The following is a 17,911-nucleotide window of genomic DNA, read 5'->3' on the forward strand; positions in this document are numbered from 1 at the left end:
TTAAGGCAGGTAGGTACAGGGTTCACAGCCCGGTACCGGCCTCGGTGGTGTCGTGGTTAAGTCATCGGACATGAAGGCTGGTAGGTACAGGGTTCACAGCCCGGTACCGGCTTCGGTGGTGTCGTGGTTAAGCCATCGGACATGAAGGCTGGTAGGTACAGGGTTCACAGCCCGGTACCGGCCTCGGTGGTGTCGTGGTTAATTCATCGGACATTAAGGCTGGTAGGTACAGGGTTCACAGCCCGGTACCGGCCTCGGTGGTGTCGTGGTTAAGTCATCGGACATTAAGGCTGGTAGGTACAGGGTTCACAGCCCGGTACCGGCCTCGGTGGTGTCGTGGTTAAGTCATCGGACATTAAGGCTGGTAGGTACAGGGTTCACAGCCCGGTACCGGCCTCGGTGGTGTCGTGGTTAAGCCATCGGACATGAAGGCTGGTAGGTAGAGGGTTCACAGCCCGGTACCGGCCTCAATGGTGGTGTCGTGGTTAAGTCATCGGACATTAAGGCAGGTAGGTACAGGGTTCAGGGTACAGACTTAATGGGTAGGAGTAAGACCACTACACCCTCTTTTTATCTCACTAACAACAAACAACTATCCCATTGTCCTGGAAAGACAGCTCAGATAGCTGAGGTGTGTGCCCAGGACAGCGTGTTTGAACCTTAATTGAATATAAGCTCGAAAATAAAGATGAAATGAACTGACCCGGATTGCACAGATCACAGAGATTACGAATACATATATCGAAACAGAATACGGACATATGAAATTTTACCCTTAGTTTTGTGTTTCACTAGGTGTATTTTCTGGTTGTGTTTATACTTTGTGTGATAAGTGCTCATCTCGAACGTTTATTTTGTCAATAATTTCAACTGACTCATCTAGTGTTTTTACTTCAAAAGACGTTTCCCACGTTTAAAACGTTCCCCCCCCCCCCATCCTCAGGTATATGGAACAGAGCTATCCCATGAAAGAAAGCCATGAAAGAAATTTCTATCTTACATGGAATATCACGCGCTTGCGTTTAACATGACGTCGTTGGTAATCATATTAATGTGAAGTGGTGACGTGAGGTCATTAGACACAGTTTTAAATTAATATTTTATTATTAAAACCTTCATTTTAAAAGCTATTTTGTTAATTTGTAGTGTTAAATTTTATTTGACACATGGAACAAACACGGCAAATACGATAGTCTAGTTTATTGACAAAATGGTAAAATAAAAAACTTACTTGTTCAGCCATCTTTGTCTGTTCGTGTAAAATAATGGTTCATTTACCGAAAGAATGAGAGAAAAAGTCTCCATCATATGCGGTCATGTGGGATAGAAAAGGTTTACCCTCGGTGGTGAAAATTTTATTTACGTTTATATGGCGTCAGACAAGGGATCTTCTATATGCAACATCCCACAGACAGAATAGAACGAGAAATAGCCCAATGGGTCCACTGATGGAGATCGATCCTACCTGGAGAGATAAGTGCTGGAAACGAGGTTAAGTGGGAGTTCTGTTGAAGCAAGTCAATGAGAGAGAGAGGTGTATGGGCGGTTTTCTGATCAAGTTTAGAATGATATTGTATACAATTATAAAATTAATATCTATATTGCACTTTTATATCCATTATCTGTGTTTCGAAATTCCGTGTCATTACCGTAACGGAAAACACTTTTATCTGGTAATGACCCAGAAGACACTGGTTGTCTAATCGACCTTTTTTTCTTTTCTTGTTTTTAAATTCATTTTCGTGTGCGTGTAAGATTCAAGCACGCTATTCTAGGCACACACACCTCTGCTATCTGAACTGTCTGTACAGGTCAGTGGGTTAGTTGTTAGTGAGAGAGAAGAGAGTGTAGTGGTCTTACACCTAATCAGTGAGTCGTTAAACTCGCTCTGGGTGCGAGCCGGTACCGGAATGCGAACCCAGAACCGACGAGCCTTAATGACTTAACCAGTACAGTTCAAAGTTAAGCTGGATGTCGCTAGACAACGACACCACTAGAGCACATTTGCTATTTGATTTCAAACATATGGTCATTTTGTGAGACAAAACCAACGTTCTAACATACCTGTCGACTGCGATAGAGTGCGTTGGTAATTATATACACTCTGTAATTTGTTTTATAGAATGTTATTCTAACATACCTGTCGACTGCGATAGAGTACGTTGGTAATTATATACACTGTAATTTGTTTTATAGAATGTTATTCTAACATACCTGTCGACTGCGATAGAGTACGTTGGTAATTATATACACTGTAATTTGTTTTATAGAATGTTATTCTAACATACCTGTCGACTGCGATAGAGTGCGTTGGTAATTATATACAATGTAATTTGTTTTATAGAATGTTATTCTAACATACCTGTCGACTGCGATAGAGTACGTTGGTAATTATATACACTGTAATTTGTTTTATAGAATGTTATTCTAACATACCTGTCGACTGCGATAGAGTACGTTGGTAATTATATACACTGTAATTTGTTTTATAGAATGTTATTCTAACATACCTGTCGACTGCGATAGAGTGCGTTGGTAATTATATACACTCTGTAATTTGTTTTATAGAATGTTATTCTAACATACCTGTCGACTGCGATAGAGTACGTTGGTAATTATATACTCTGTAATTTGTTTTATAGAATGTTATTCTAACATACCTGTCGACTGCGATAGAGTGCGTTGGTAATTATATACACTCTGTAATTTGTTTTATAGAATGTTATTCTAACATACCTGTCGACTGCGATAGAGTGCGTTGGTAATTATATACACTCTGTAATTTGTTTTATAGAATGTTATTCTAACATACCTGTCGACTGCGATAGAGTACGTTGGTAATTATATACACTGTAATTTGTTTTATAGAATGTTATTCTAACATACCTGTCGACTGCGATAGAGTGCGTTGGTAATTATATACACTCTGTAATTTGTTTTATAGAATGTTATTCTAACATACCTTTCGACTGCGATAGAGTGCGTTGGTAATTATATACACTCTGTAATTTGTTTTATAGAATGTTATTCTAACATACCTGTCGACTGCGATAGAGTACGTTGGTAATTATATACACTCTGTGATTTGTTTTATAGAATGTTATTCTAACATACCTGTCGACTGCGATAGAATGCGTTGGTAATTATATACACTCTGTAATTTGTTTTATAGAATGTTATTCTAACATACCTGTCGACTGCGATAGAATGCGTTGGTAATTATATACACTCTGTAATTTGTTTTATAGAATGTTATTCTAACATACCTGTCGACTGCGATAGAGTGCGTTGGTAATTATATACACTCTGTAATTTGTTTTATAGAATGTTATTCTAACATACCTGTCGACTGCGATAGAGTACGTTGGTAATTATATACACTCTGTAATTTGTTTTATAGAATGTTATTCTAACATACCTGTCGACTGCGATAGAGTACGTTGGTAATTATATACACTCTGTAATTTGTTTTATAGAATGTTATTCTAACATACCTGTCGATTGCGATAGAGTACGTTGGTAATTATACACTCTGTAATTTGTTTTATAGAATGTTATTCTAACATACCTGTCGACTGCGATAGAGTACGTTTGTAATTATATACACTGTAATTTGTTTTATAGAATGTTATTCTAACATACCTATCGACTGCGATAGAAAGAAAGAAAGAAGTGTTTTATTTAACGACGCACTCAACACATTTTATTTACGGTTATATGGCGTCAGCGGGTCAACAGGAAACCCAGTATAGTTGCCCCACTCCTACACCCCATTCCTGTGACAAAGCCCGAAGCTTGGCGAACAGTAAATTATTTATAATAAATGTTTTGAAGATACTGATTCACTCGTTCTCATACACTTTACACATTATCATTATGTTTTAAATATTCGCATTAGTAATTGTCAAACCATTGGGTGAGGGGGGTGAAGGGGTGGGTTGGGGGGATGCGTGATTATCTCAGAGGATAGAGCGTTCGCTTGAGGTGCTGAGATCGCAGGATGTATCCTCCTCAGTGGATGTCTATAATTAGGCCTTTTTCCGTTGCAACCAGCAGTGCCACATGATTAGTATAACAATGGAAGTGGTATGTACTGTTCTGTCTGTGGAAAAGTGCATATAAAAGATTCATATGTTTGACGTCCAATAGCCGATGATAACATGAAAATCAATGTGCTCTAGAGGCGTCGTTAAATAAAACAAATTTTACTTTTTGTTAAGCTATCGATGATACCAGATATTTACAAAAGGTTAACATTCTTTCCAAGTCAATTACAAAATATTACGTACATTTTAAAAAAAAAATTTGTTCATGCAAATATAAAGATTATTAAAATTATATTTTATAGATCGGCATAGATTTGGTTGGCCCTCTGAGGGAAACTGACAATGGGAACATATATTTGCACGGTGACGTGCTAATACACAAAGTAGGCTCAGGCAAATGCTTTGCCAACGAAGCAAGCATCTGGTGTTGCCGAGTTTTTACTGGAGCTATTTTTATGGTAACTTTATTAAATTATTCATTCCAGCCAGTGCTCCACAACTGGTGTAACATGATGTGGTATGTACTATCCTGTATGTGGGATGGTGCCTATAAAATATCCCTAGCTGCTAATCGGAAATAGTAGCCCATATGGTGGCGACAGAGGATTTCCTCTTTCAGAATATCTGTGGTCCTTAACCATATGTGTGACGCCAAATAACCGTAATTAAAATATGTTGAGTGCGTCGTTAAATGCAAAAAATCATTCCTATTATTTGAAAAATGAAATGAAAATTCATGAGCATTATTTTAAAACAATGGTGCGTATTATTAATTCCTTTTATGCATACAAATGTGCATCTCTTATTAATAATAAAAATGTATGCAAATAATGCAGTGAATGTTTTTTTTTTTTTACAAACTAAATAAATATTAATAAATGTAATGTTTTCACTACTGAATTTAGATGTAATACTTTAATTCAGCTTTAGTTTTCCAAAAAAACTTATCAGCGATCAGGGTCGTGAGTTCAACAATGACGTCGTCGATGCTATTACAGATGCTCTAAAAGTTGTACACCGCCGCACCACCGCCTACCACCCGCAGTGTAATGGACTGACAGGTAGTATACATACACACTGTATACATACACTCTGTACATGCTAAGTAAACTTGTTTCTACATCAGTTTGGGCCATCCTATTATAACGTTTTATTATTATTGTTACACGTTTACTGTAGTATTAAATATCGATTGTGATAATCGTTAGAATAATAACTCGAATGTCATATATAAAAACCAGCTTCCCAACATCTTGGCCAAAGACCTTTGTCAAATAAATAACATCATTATATATTAGTGTAGTTATGGTTTAATATACATGTATATTTAAATTTCTATATCATATGTAAAAACACAATGTAAACCAACAGAATTTGTGAATTGATAAAGATACGTTGTGAAAGAACGTTTTGTTGTATGAGATGCGTGTTATCCGGATAGATTGTAGTTAAAGTGATAACTCAATGTGTTCTATTTCAGAGAGATTTAACCAAACACTGGAGAACATGCTTTTGAAGCTCGACGGTGATGCAGAATGGGACACATTATTGCATCAAGTTGCATTTGCCTACAACACATCCAAACATGCAAGCACAAAGTGTTCTCCCTTTTACCTTATGTACGGGAGGTGAGTGCTTTGAAAGGCGTGCATAAAAGGTCTGCTGCCATATAGTTTCCATAATGTTTTTGATTAATGAATACTATCACACCAAACTGATACAATAATAGAACATAATATAACTGAGTAAAGTGTAATGCTAAACGCTACTTTAAAATAATATAAATATAATTTAGCACTGTTAGAAATATCACATATCGTAAACATTAAGTACACAATTATTGTAGGGAACCAATGATGCCCGATGATGTTGGAAATTCAGAAGATGAGATGGAGGCTACAGTTTCCGATGAAACACGTCAAGCAGAAATCGGGAAGAGAATGGAGACAATGATGAAAGTCACAGGCAAAAGAGCTGTAAACAACATCAAGGAAGCCCAAACAAGACAAAAAAGGAACTATGGCCAACGACATACGAATCAGGAGGTGAAACAAGTATATAAAAACAAAAATATTTAAAATTGGTAGCTATTCATTATGCGTACATGTTACATTATTTATGCAATTTTGCAAGTATGTCTTAAAAAGTATATGCTAACTATATTAATGTTTTTAGAAAACAATGTGAAATAATTGTTTTAAAAACACCTGTTTCCATGAAACCATAGTTTTACAATTATTATTATTATATATATATATTTAGTATGAATAAAGGTATCATGAAATTACTTTAAATGTAACTTCCTATTATTAATGTATAAAAATTAAATTGTATTTTTCAGAATTTACCAGTAGGAACAAAGGTTTTAAAAAAACCTTAAGACGCCAGGACCGCAAAGGTGGTAAGGGGGAGAAACCTTGGATTGGGCCATACGTCATCAGAGGGGTAACAAAAAGCGGATCATACTTGCTGTCGACAACAAATGGAATTATTTTAAAAAGTGCCATAAACGGTGCCAATTTGAAAGTGTGCAGCCAAGACACGTAAAACTGAATAAAACAATTAATAAATTGAACTGTTTTTAAATTGTGTAACTGCATTTTTGTTTGCATACATGTAAGCTATAGGACCTGTATTTCGGTTTTCTAGGAATGCAGGTCCGGCTAGGTCTTGAATTCCTAGTAGGCGGACCTGCATTGCCAAGGAACGTAAGTCTTAGGACTTCCATACCTAGTCATGCTACACCGTTTACACCGGCGTCGGTGGCGTCGTGGTTAGGCCATCGGTCTACAGGCTTCTAGGTACTGGGTTCGGATCCCAGTCGAGGCATGGGATTTTTAATCCAGATACAAAAAAAAGAAAAAGAAATATTTTATTTAACGACGCACTCAACACATTTTATTTACGGCTATATGGCGTCAGACATATGATTAAGGACCACATAGATTTTGAGAGGAAACCCGCTGTCGCCACTACATGGGCTACTCTTTCCGATTAGCAGCAAGGGATCTTTCATTTGCGCTTCCCACAGGCAGGATAGCACAAACCGTGGCCTTTGTTGAACCAGTTATGGATCACTGGTCAGTGCAAGTGGTTTACACCTACCCATTGAGCCTTGCGGAGCACTCACTCAGGGTTTGGAGTCGGTATCTGGATTAAAAATCCCATGCCTCGACTGGGATCCGAACCCAGTACCTACCAACCTGTAGACCGATGGCCTAACCACTACGCCACCGAGGCTGGTAAATCCAGATACCGACTCCAAACCCTGAGTGCTCCGCAAGGCTCAATGGGTAGATTTAAACCACTTGCACTGACCAGTGATCCATAACTGGTTCAACAAAGGCCATGGTTTGTGCTATCCTGCCTGTGGGAAGCGCAAATAAAAGATCCCTTGCCGCCTGTCGTAAAAGGGTAGCCTATGTGGCGACAGCGGGTTTTCTCTAAAAAACAGTGTCAGAATGTTGGACGTCCAATAGCCGATGATAAGATAAAAAATCAATGTCCCTCTAGCGGCGTTGTTAAATAAAATAAACTTTACTTTCATTAATAATAAATACATTGCTAAGTACCACCACATATTACGTGAATTGGGAGTAAATCAAGGGACATTCCTGAGTTTGCTGCATTTTCTAAGATGTTATCGACTAACAGTGACATTTTAACAATTGTAATTACATATCAAATATATTTGTTTGCATAAAATATTAGTGACTGTATATTAATCGTGTTTCTGATCGTTCTAATATTTGTCACTAGGTTAAATTTCATTTTATTTCCTAAAAACATGTTTCGTACGTACGAAATTATTTGAAGACAAAATCCAGTTTGGGCTTTTTACAAATATTAAGACGATCAGAAACACATTGAATATACAGCCACTGATATTCTGAACAAGAAAATAGATTTAATATGTAAGTTTAGTCGTAGAAATATTTTATTAGTCGGAAACATCTTACAATGCAGCAAACTCAGGAATGTCCCTTTAAAACATCTTACAATGCAGCAAACTCAGGAATGTCCCTTTCAGGTAATCGATGAAAAGCTAAATGTAAACTTCTCCCCGACTTAAACTCTTTTGAAGATGGTCACAGACCACAATTAATTACGCTAATTATGTTTTTATATCGCGTTAGTAGTAGCTATAACATGTTTATTAATATCAGCAGGCCCATGGATGTTTGTATGAACCTTTGCCTGCCTGGGGGAAACATACCCTGAAAAGGACAATCCCTGTTGTCCAGCTCTTTCTCCCAGGATATTGGTTTAAACAAACACACCCACTAAACCTGACCGGAGTACACCCATTTAAAAATAAAACGCACTACACTACGGAATTGCCACAAACAAGTCTTCAGTGTCAACAAGTTACACGTTTTCAAACTACATGCTATCCCCTGTCAACTTCAGTCAAACAGTTGCCACTTCAAAGCTGTCTGCCATGAAATAATCAGTCAAACAGCAGACTACTTTTTTTTTTTTTTTTTTTTTTTATATTTCAGGCAGGTCCCGAACATGCCGGGTGCCCCATTTATTTCATAAAGCCTCCTTATTTACAATAAACCAGGTTCTCCTTGAATGTGGCCAATAAAATCTACATATGAGTGTAAGTGCTTGTTTCAAAATAATATACATTTTAGTTAGTGCATGTTTGTGTTTTTGTTTTCTTTATATTATTAGTGTGTGTGACTTAGGTGGTGTGTATTTATAATATCTTAACCTGGTTGACGGACCTGGCCTCCAAAGCTACAAGCCGGGGGGTCCAGGTCTATTTTGTTCTACAGTTTGTGCAATTTACCAATCTTTATCATAGTTTATATGTAATGTCAAGGGCGTCATTGCACGATGCGATGACCCCCTTGAAGCACCAGTGATTTAGGAATTTTTCTTTTCTGTTTGGCCACTACTTGCGCGGACAAATTTCCGGATTTTTGATAACTGTGATCTGTGGCCAGATGTATTATTTTCATTTACGAATATTAACATTAATGATAATATTATTTGTAAAATAGCGTGGTCGGTCTAGGATCGATCCCCGTCAGCTATTTCTTGTTCCAGCCAGTGTACCACGACTGGTATATCAAAGGCCGTGATATGTGCTATCCTGTCTGTGATAGTGCATATAAAAGACTCCATGCTACTAATGGAAACATGTAGCGGGTTTCGTCTCTAAAATATTTGGCATCCAATAGCCCATACTTAATAAATCAATGTGCTGTAGTAGTGTCGTTAAAGAAAACAAACATTTAAACACTTTTTTATTTGTAAAATACTTAACTGGGATGTTAAATTCCCAGATCCTCACAATAATACCATGTGATACTTCACGTGATATCCTGACGTCCGGATATAACACCATAGAGTTGCAAGTGATAAACCAAGAACTCAAACATATACATGTCTTGTGGCCGACAGTAGTGGAAGGAAATGGCGTAGTCACTGACACTGTCAATACCCTGAAAAACAGAGACAGGGGAAAAACTATATATATAGAAATAGATTATTGCCAGAGTGTGTTTCGGTATCGACAATATCATATATTAGGAATAAACATTTTATTATGCAAGCCTCTGGCCAGCATAATGCATTATTTTTATTCCTAATATATGATATTGGCGATATCGAAATACACGAGGGTAATAACCTCTTTATCATAATATGATATGGTAAACTGTACACACAACTTTAATTCCAGTCCACCATTACTAGATATTCAAATATGGAGTGTCACCCTAGTACGTTGGCTTAAATGTCAATAAACGTAGTGCCGTGACCTCGATTAATTTACATATAATTTGCAAAGCTATCAAATTCTTAAAGTATGTGATTTGAAAAATATCACATACTTTGATTGTACTGAAAATGTAAGATATTATATGATAAATATACATACATACATATCCGTTTTGTGGATGCCTCGATAGCCCAGAACGCACCGTGATAAGTCTGCCATAGGTTCGAGTCCCAGCAACGGCATGAAACAATGTGTGAGGCCAGAAAGGATTTAATTATTTCCTGCGCTTATGCGTTAATATTTATGTATGTAATAGTCAACTTCGACATACATACAATATACTGAAGATATCCATGCATTAATACATACATACATACACACACACACACACACACACACACACACACACACACACACACACACACACACACACACACGATATATAGATATTCATATATTAAAGGGGCGGGACGTAGCCCAGTGGTAAAGCGCTCACTCGATGCGCGATCCGGTCCAGGGTTCAGAAAACTAAAAACCTTGAGCACTAGTTTATGTTTATGTAAGGATATTCAAATCGACGTCATTTCCATTCAAAAAGAAACTGCGCCACATATTCTTACACCATTTGGATATCGAGTAATGGCGGACTGGAATTAAAATTACGTGTAAAGTTTCCAAAAATATGCAGTATTAAGCTTGAGATTATATGATTAAGTGATTATTACCCTTGACATTTAAGCAAACGTACTAGGGTTACACTCCATAACTGACGTATGTGACGTTATTTTGAATGAAATGAAATATACATTTTAACCGTTTTTTATAATGAGAAGTTAATACATGAATGCTCTTTTCAAAGCCACATTGGTATGGGTTGGGGTGTAGTACCTGATGAGCGTGCAGGTGTGTGTGGTTTATTTGTTTGTAGTCATTTTTATTAGATACTATATACATCCGTTACCATGTTTTCCTCTTCAAGGCTTCTCTTAAAGGAATGCTAAAGCAAGGCTTTTGAACTGGTATGCATATTCAACGATACATAATGCACATTATTGCTTAATATCAACAAGTATAATCGTATAGTTAATTAATAAAACGGTTAAATGTGACGGCTATTATATATAACGGGCGCAGCCATTTTGTACCATCCCAGTGAATACGCCCTCTGACGAGCTTTCTGTGGCCTGTACCTGTGGTTCCTGATTGGCAGGTGTATATTTAGACGGTCCCCAGACACTGTGTCTAGACACACTGAAACGACGTGCCTTTTTTAGTAAGATCACAGGGTTTAAAATAACCAAAACACTGCTAACACAAAAGGCGACAAAAGCAATGTACTTTATCCTATCAAAATCTAAAGACAATAACTTTTCAGTTGAATGTAAATTAAAATTATTTGATTCCATAGTTGTCCCGATTCTTTTATATGGATGTGAAATATGGGGCCATGAAAATAATATTGATATTATTGAAGCTATTCATATTAACTTTTTAAAACACATCCTACCAGTAAGGAAAGGAACTTGGAAGAAATCCCCTTAAATTAATGATCCAACAAAGGATGATAAGTATCTGGGCCCGAATTGTTTCTGGAAAACAAACAAAAACATCCTTCTTATTGTATAAACTAATGTTACACGACTCTAACATATCTGGATATAATTATAAGTGGATAAAACACGTGGAAAATATATTTAACCAACTAGGTATGACCAGTATTTGGATGTCACAAAACGTTTCATCTATACCACTACTTATTCATCACGTTAAATTAAGACAAAACGATCAGTACCTACAACAATGGAATAGCGACATAGCTTCATCATCAAGGGGTAAAATGTACACCACAGTTAAAGAACATCTAACATTAGAAAAATATATTATAAAATTACCACAAATATCCTGGACTACGTTACTAAAATTTGGAACATCAAACCATTACTTACCAATCGAAACAGGACGATGGAACAACACCCCAGTAGAAAGCAGACTATGTACACTATGTAACACAACTGACATCGGAGACGAATTTCACTATCTACTTACATGCTCTTTCTTTCATAACTCCCGAAAAAAATTGTTAAAACCATATTATTATAACAAACCCAACATGCTGAAATTTAAACAACTAATGACAAATAACAAAATAAGTCTTCTAAAAAAGTTGTGTAAATTAATAAAAGAAATTACGGATAAATTCGGTAAACCTTAAAAAGAATTGTCTCCCAAGCTTATGCTGTCTTATTCCGACTACTACTATCCATGTTTGCATATATATATATATACTCTTCAAAAAAAGAAACGCAAAAGGGTACAAATGGGTTATAACTCCGATTTTATGTTTCCTACCGGTTCATGCTTTGTGAATATAAGGTCATTGCATGTCCCAAACACATTCCCACGGTTACATTCGATAAAACGCAGCTACTGTACAATAAAGTTCCAAAATGTGAATATTCGCAAAAACGCAGCCACGTGCAAACCATGTCACCACTGCACGTACGTTGTCTGCACGTGCAACATGAACACCGACAGTATAAAAGTGCAGGGTGTTCGCTTGCCTGGCCTCTGTATCTGGCCGACAGTTGACAATCCAGGACATGCCACGTCTCAGTGAACCGCAGAGAAACAATGCCATCGGCCGACTAGACGCAGGCGAATCCAGAACGGCCGTTGCCAGGGCATTCCATGTGTCCCCAAGCACCATCTCCAGACTGTGGGACCGTTACCAGCAACATGGATCAACACGTGACCTCCCTAGATCCGGTCGACCACGGGTCACTACCCCCGGGCAGGACCGCTACATCCGGGTACGCCACCTTCGGGAACGATTGACTACTGCCACCTCCACAGCCACAGCAATACCAGGTTTGCGCAGGATATCCGACCAGACCGTACGGAACCGCCTACGTGAGGTAGGAATTCGTGCCAGACGTCCAGTTCGAGGTGTCATCTTAACACCACAACACCGTCGACTCCGACTGCAGTGGTGCCAGATTCATCGACAATGGCCTCAACTGCGATGGAGACAGGTGTGGTTCAGTGACGAGTCCCGATTTCTGCTCCGACGTCATGATGGAAGATGTCGCGTGTATAGGCGTCGTGGTGAACGTTATGCGGCAAACTGCGTGCAGGAAGTGGACAGATTCGGCGGGGGTAGTGTCATGGTGTGGGCAGCCATCTCACACACTGGCAGAACTGACCTGGTCCACGTGCAGGGCAACCTGAATGCACAGGGCTACATTGACCAGATCCTCCGGCCACACATCGTTCCAGTTATGGCCAACGCCAACGCAGTGTTCCAACATGACAACGCCAGGCCTCACACAGCACGTCTCACAACGGCTTTCCTACAGAACAACAACATTAATGTCCTTCCTTGGCCATCGACATCACCGGATTTGAACCCAATTGAGCATCTATGGGACGAGTTGGACCGACGCCTCCGACAGCGACAACCACAGCCCCAGACCCTGCCCGAGCTGGCAGCAGCCTTGCAGGCCGAGTGGGCCACCATCCCCCGGGACGTCATCCGTACTCTGGTTGCTTCAATGGGCAGGCGGTGCCAGGCAGTTGTCAACACACGCGGAGGCCACACCCGGTATTGACTCCAGATGACCTTGACCTTGGTGGTGTGTCCTATCACTTACTCACAATGGACTAGAGTGAATTGTGAACAATCCTGCAACATTTGGTAATTATCGGACTCACCATTCAATAATTAAATCAATTCTCCAAATGTTACGACAATGTGGTTTTGCGTTTCATTTTGTATTATTATTATTATTAGACCGTTTTTGTTTTGATATTGTACATATAAATGTTCTCCTGTAAACCCCATCTTGTCACTGTCATATAATTATTGTTAATGTACCTCATATGCCGCTGAATAGCGGCCTGAGTGAAATGAAGTTCTGTTCTGTTCTGCGTGATAATCTCAAATCGTAATTGACATTATCAGCCGTCCTGCTTTATTAATGTAAGTAATTCTGTAAAACCCTTGATTAAGTAGACTTTCCCTTCTAAAATCACAAAACTGACCAATTACGTAGTCCCAAAGAAAAGAAAATTATCACTTGGGTATCGTGAGTGTTCATTTTTGCTCGAATGTATCCTACCAATAGACCTATTAATATACATTTTTTTCTTTGGATTTTTTAAAAGGAAAAAAAAAATACTATAACTCCATTTCGTTATATTGATGCAATTTGAAATATATTTAGTTAAATAGTTTATTATACTATCAAGTCATTTATGTTGTTTTACAAGTCAGGATGATGAAAGAGAAGTGCCGTGTCGTAAATTAGAGCATTTGTTTACACTGCATAGAGAAGTTGGACGGAGCTGACGCCACTTCGCCCCAAGCTATACCACAGGACGTCACAAAAACGAAACAAAATGGCTGCCCCCAGTTAGCAGGAATAATCATGTGTTTTTTTATTAACTCTAAAATTACGCGTTTTTCATTTGTTAAAGTGTCAGTATGTGTTGGTGGTCCGGGTATGCATCTTTCCAACACATAAGGCTCTTGTTGGAGTTTAGTCTACCTTTAAAGGGACATTTCTTGGTTTATTGCCATTGTTAAAATGTTGCCGACTAACAGAGATGTCATAATGACTAAAATTGCATATTCAATACATTGTCTTCATAAAATGTCAGTGTATATAAATACAGAACTTCACATACATTGTTTTCGCTTCCTATTTATTGCACGCGTTTATTTTGCGCAAGAATATATATCGAGTGGTTTGTTCTTTCGCGTGCAATAAATAGGAAGCGAAAACAACGTATGTGAAGTTCTGTATTTATTACATACCAAACGGTTTTTAATTTAACGTCATAACAACACTTTGTTAAATCTATGATCAAAACTCCTTTCATGGATTCATTTAACGATAAGAATCATACTCTGCGGCAGCCTTGTGTAATGTTTCAAATACGATATGACGTCATTTGTAAATCATATATGACGTAAGTAAATAAAAGGCACTAACTGCAGTAAAAGGAAAAAGGGTATTCTCCATTTAAAAGTTTTGGTCCAGATTGCACATATGTGCGATACAGGATAAATTTATTACTCGGTTTCAAAAGGCCTTTATCACTGTAGTAAGACTGAATAGGTATGTAATAAATTATATAAATATAAATAAAAATATAAATATAAATATAAATATATTAAGTGTTCTGATCGTCCTGGTTATTATACTAATATATATAGATTATAAGAGTGTTTTTCGGTATCGTCAGTATCATATATTAGGAATAGAAATTTTATTATGCGAGCCTCTGCCGAGCATAAAACATTATTTTTATTCCTAATATATGATATTGACGATACCGAAACACACGAGGGTAATACTCTCCTTATCATATAATCTCAAACTTAATACAACATGTTTTTGTAAACTATACACGCAACTTTAATTCCAGTCCGCCATTATTAGATATTCAAATGACGGAAGAATATGTGACGCGGTGTCTTTTTGAATGGAAATGACGTCAAACTTGAATGACGTCAGGTTTGGATATACTTACATAAAAAAAAAACTAGTGCTTAACATGTTTTGTTTGTGGGGTTTTTTGTGTGTGTGTTTTTTTGTGTTGTTTCTGAACGCTGGACAGCTTTCAGTGTAAGGTTATTGTTGAAATGTTTTTGTTTGATGACTATGAATGTATGCATCAATTATGGAGTGTCACCCTAGTATCTTTGCTAAAATCTATAAATAAACCTAGTGCCGTGACCTCGATTGATTCACATCTAATTTGCAAATATCACATACTTTGATTGCACTGGAAATGTAAGATATTGTATAATAAATATTTTTTTCGTACATACGATAATATTGGCAGGTACATGCAAACATTATGATGACCAGGAACACATTGCATGTACAGACACCGATATTCTATATAACAAACTAGAGTCGATAAAATAGTTTATTAGTTTTCAACATTTTAACAATGGCAACAAACTCAGGACTGATAAACATTATTTCTTATTATTGTTCTAATAGTATACACAGTATTCGGAGGTTTTAAACTACTTTTCTTTTCTTTTTTCAATTGTGCCATAGGAATCATTTATATAATTCAAATAAACCTTTGTTTTTCTTTTTTATTATTGCTTTGCGGATGCAGTAAGTGTACTGAAGGGAACTGACAGACACGTCACTTTTCTAAATATAGATGAAATGGCAGTCTTCTTAGAGGAGATTATTCATCATTTACGGGCGTGGCTTTTGTGACGTGAGCAATTTCATCAACTTGCGTCACTGTCTACTGCGCATTTGTTCGGCCATCTTGGATAATGCAATAGTGTAATCGATATCCCCTATAGTGAGGGTATTACTAATATCAATGTGGAAAGTTCCCCATTTGCTCTAGTGGTGTCGATAAACAAAACACACTTCCTACTGAAGATTCACCTACCTTTGCCACGGCCTTCACGCTGAAATTATAATACCAATCTGGAAAGTCCCCAACCAGGTGCGCATTCAGCATGAAACAATGGAAGCGTGTCCGGCCTGAGGAATCGGCAGAATTACCAATGACCACCCCCAGGTTTTCCATGCACTCGCCGAAAGAAAGATCCTCCGCCTCGCCATCTTGTCGACAGATCGACTTGTTGGCTCTTCCTTGAACCCCATACCTGGTCAGGGCCTCTTTGCTTATTACGTAACCGGCCCCGCCGCTGTTGTACGTCCGTCTGTCGTTAATGTACTTAAAATGGTGGCCGAAATAGACGGGGCGCGAGGCGTTCTGGGTAGACAGCAAGTAACGTAGGTTTTCGATGATGACGTAGGTGTCATCGTCCGTCTTCATGAACCAATCGGCGTCGTTCAGGTGGTGCTGGTAGATGTAGTAAAACGCCTGCATGGTTTTCGCCGTCAGGTGGTCCCGCCCCTCGGAGACGTTCAGTCCGATAACAGGGAACGTGGAGTTGGAGACGGAGCTGAAGAAGAGAAGCACGTCACATCTCTTTCCCCACGTGTCCTTGACCGCAGCGGCCTTGTTCCCCAGGTTACGTGGTGACGTCATCACCCAGCAGAGGATGCGCACCTTTCGGCGCAGTTCTTCTCCTACTCTGTCGTCATCTGAAATATACACACAAAGTGACACAGTAAATTTACACTTAGTGAGCGGCCGGATATAGCTCATCAGCAGAGTGCTCTCCTGAGGTGATTGGATGGTAGGATCGTATCCCCTTGGCGGACCTTTTTTTGTTGTTGTTGTTGCTTTGTAATTTTTTTATTTATTTGTATTTGTTTTTTTTCTTATTTTCTTCTTATTATTATTTTAGAGCGGGACATACCCCAGGGTAAAGCGCTCGCCTGATGCACGGTCGGTCTAGAATCCATCCCCTTCAGTGGGCCCGTTGGGCTTTTTTCGTTCCAACCAGTGCACCGGAACTGGTATATGAAAGGTCGTGCTATGTGCTATCCTGTGGAAGGGGGGTGCGGCAACTTGATCTTGAAGGTGACGAGTTTCAGTCAGTTCGAGTTTTCGAAATTAATATGTAAGAGTTCAAATCTGAACCAGAAGTAAATGATATTATTGAACGTTAATGTATTTTGAATGTTGAATACCGCATAACACTCAGTACATTTGGGGTTTTTTTTCTTCATAAAATTAGATATTTTTAATTATTTTAATTATTTGAAATAAGAAAAATAATTTTAAAAAAGGGGGGGGGGGGAAGCACAAAAACAAGCACTAATGCAAATCAGGAACTAACACACATATATATATATATATATATATATATATATATATATATATATATATATATATATATATATATATAAAATCAGCGCTAACAATTATTACAAATGCTCTTTGAAGTTAACCAGGCTGTGTTTGTAATTAGGTAATTAGGTAATTGCCTTGTCTTAGTTCTCTTAGTAATTAGGTATTACGTAGCGACCACCGGCAAATAAACATAGGGTCAGTTGCGTCGTTGTTAAGTCATCGGACTATAGGCTGGTAGGTACAGGGTTCGCAGCCCGGTACCGGCTCCCACCCAGAGCGAGTTTTAACAACTCATTGGGTAGGTGTAAGACCACTACACCCTCTTCTCTCTAACTAACTAACTCACTGTCCTGGACAGACAGCCCAGATATCTGAGTTGTGT

At 38.2% G+C, this 17,911-nt stretch overlaps 2 protein-coding genes across 2 annotated transcripts in view; one reads left to right on the forward strand and one right to left on the reverse strand.

The window, feature by feature from the left end:
* The window catches only part of LOC121372966 (glycoprotein-N-acetylgalactosamine 3-beta-galactosyltransferase 1-B-like), a 51,802-nt gene extending 46,113 nt beyond the window's left edge, over positions 1–5,689 (forward strand). The window contains 2 exon segments of the mRNA XM_041499404.1: positions 4,971–5,107; positions 5,527–5,689. Coding sequence (XP_041355338.1) covers positions 4,971–5,107; positions 5,527–5,678 — 289 coding nt within the window. The 3' untranslated portion in view covers positions 5,679–5,689.
* Positions 5,690–9,212: 3,523 nt separating this feature from the next.
* Positions 9,213–16,949, reverse strand: LOC121373799 (glycoprotein-N-acetylgalactosamine 3-beta-galactosyltransferase 1-like). The gene is made up of 2 exons (XM_041500573.1): positions 16,210–16,949; positions 9,213–9,502 (listed from the first exon to the last, which is right to left on the reverse strand). Exons 1-2 carry the CDS (start codon positions 16,936–16,938, stop codon positions 9,371–9,373), a joined length of 861 nt encoding a protein of 286 aa, XP_041356507.1. The 5' UTR covers positions 16,939–16,949; the 3' UTR covers positions 9,213–9,370.
* Positions 16,950–17,911: the final 962 nt, after the last annotated feature.

Source organism: Gigantopelta aegis, chromosome 5 (assembly GCF_016097555.1).
Source record: "Gigantopelta aegis isolate Gae_Host chromosome 5, Gae_host_genome, whole genome shotgun sequence".
Lineage (NCBI taxonomy): Eukaryota > Metazoa > Mollusca > Gastropoda > Neomphalida > Peltospiridae > Gigantopelta > Gigantopelta aegis.

Excerpts from the sequence above, each read along its gene's own strand:
- LOC121373799 (XM_041500573.1), bottom strand. The coding sequence starts at position 16,938 with ATGAGCTATATCCGGCCGCTCACTAAGTGTAAATTTACTGTGTCACTT. Across the intron at positions 9,503-16,209 it reads GCGTGAAGGCCGTGGCAAAG|GGTATTGACAGTGTCAGTGA; the intron begins GTAGGTGAATCT and ends TCTGTTTTTCAG.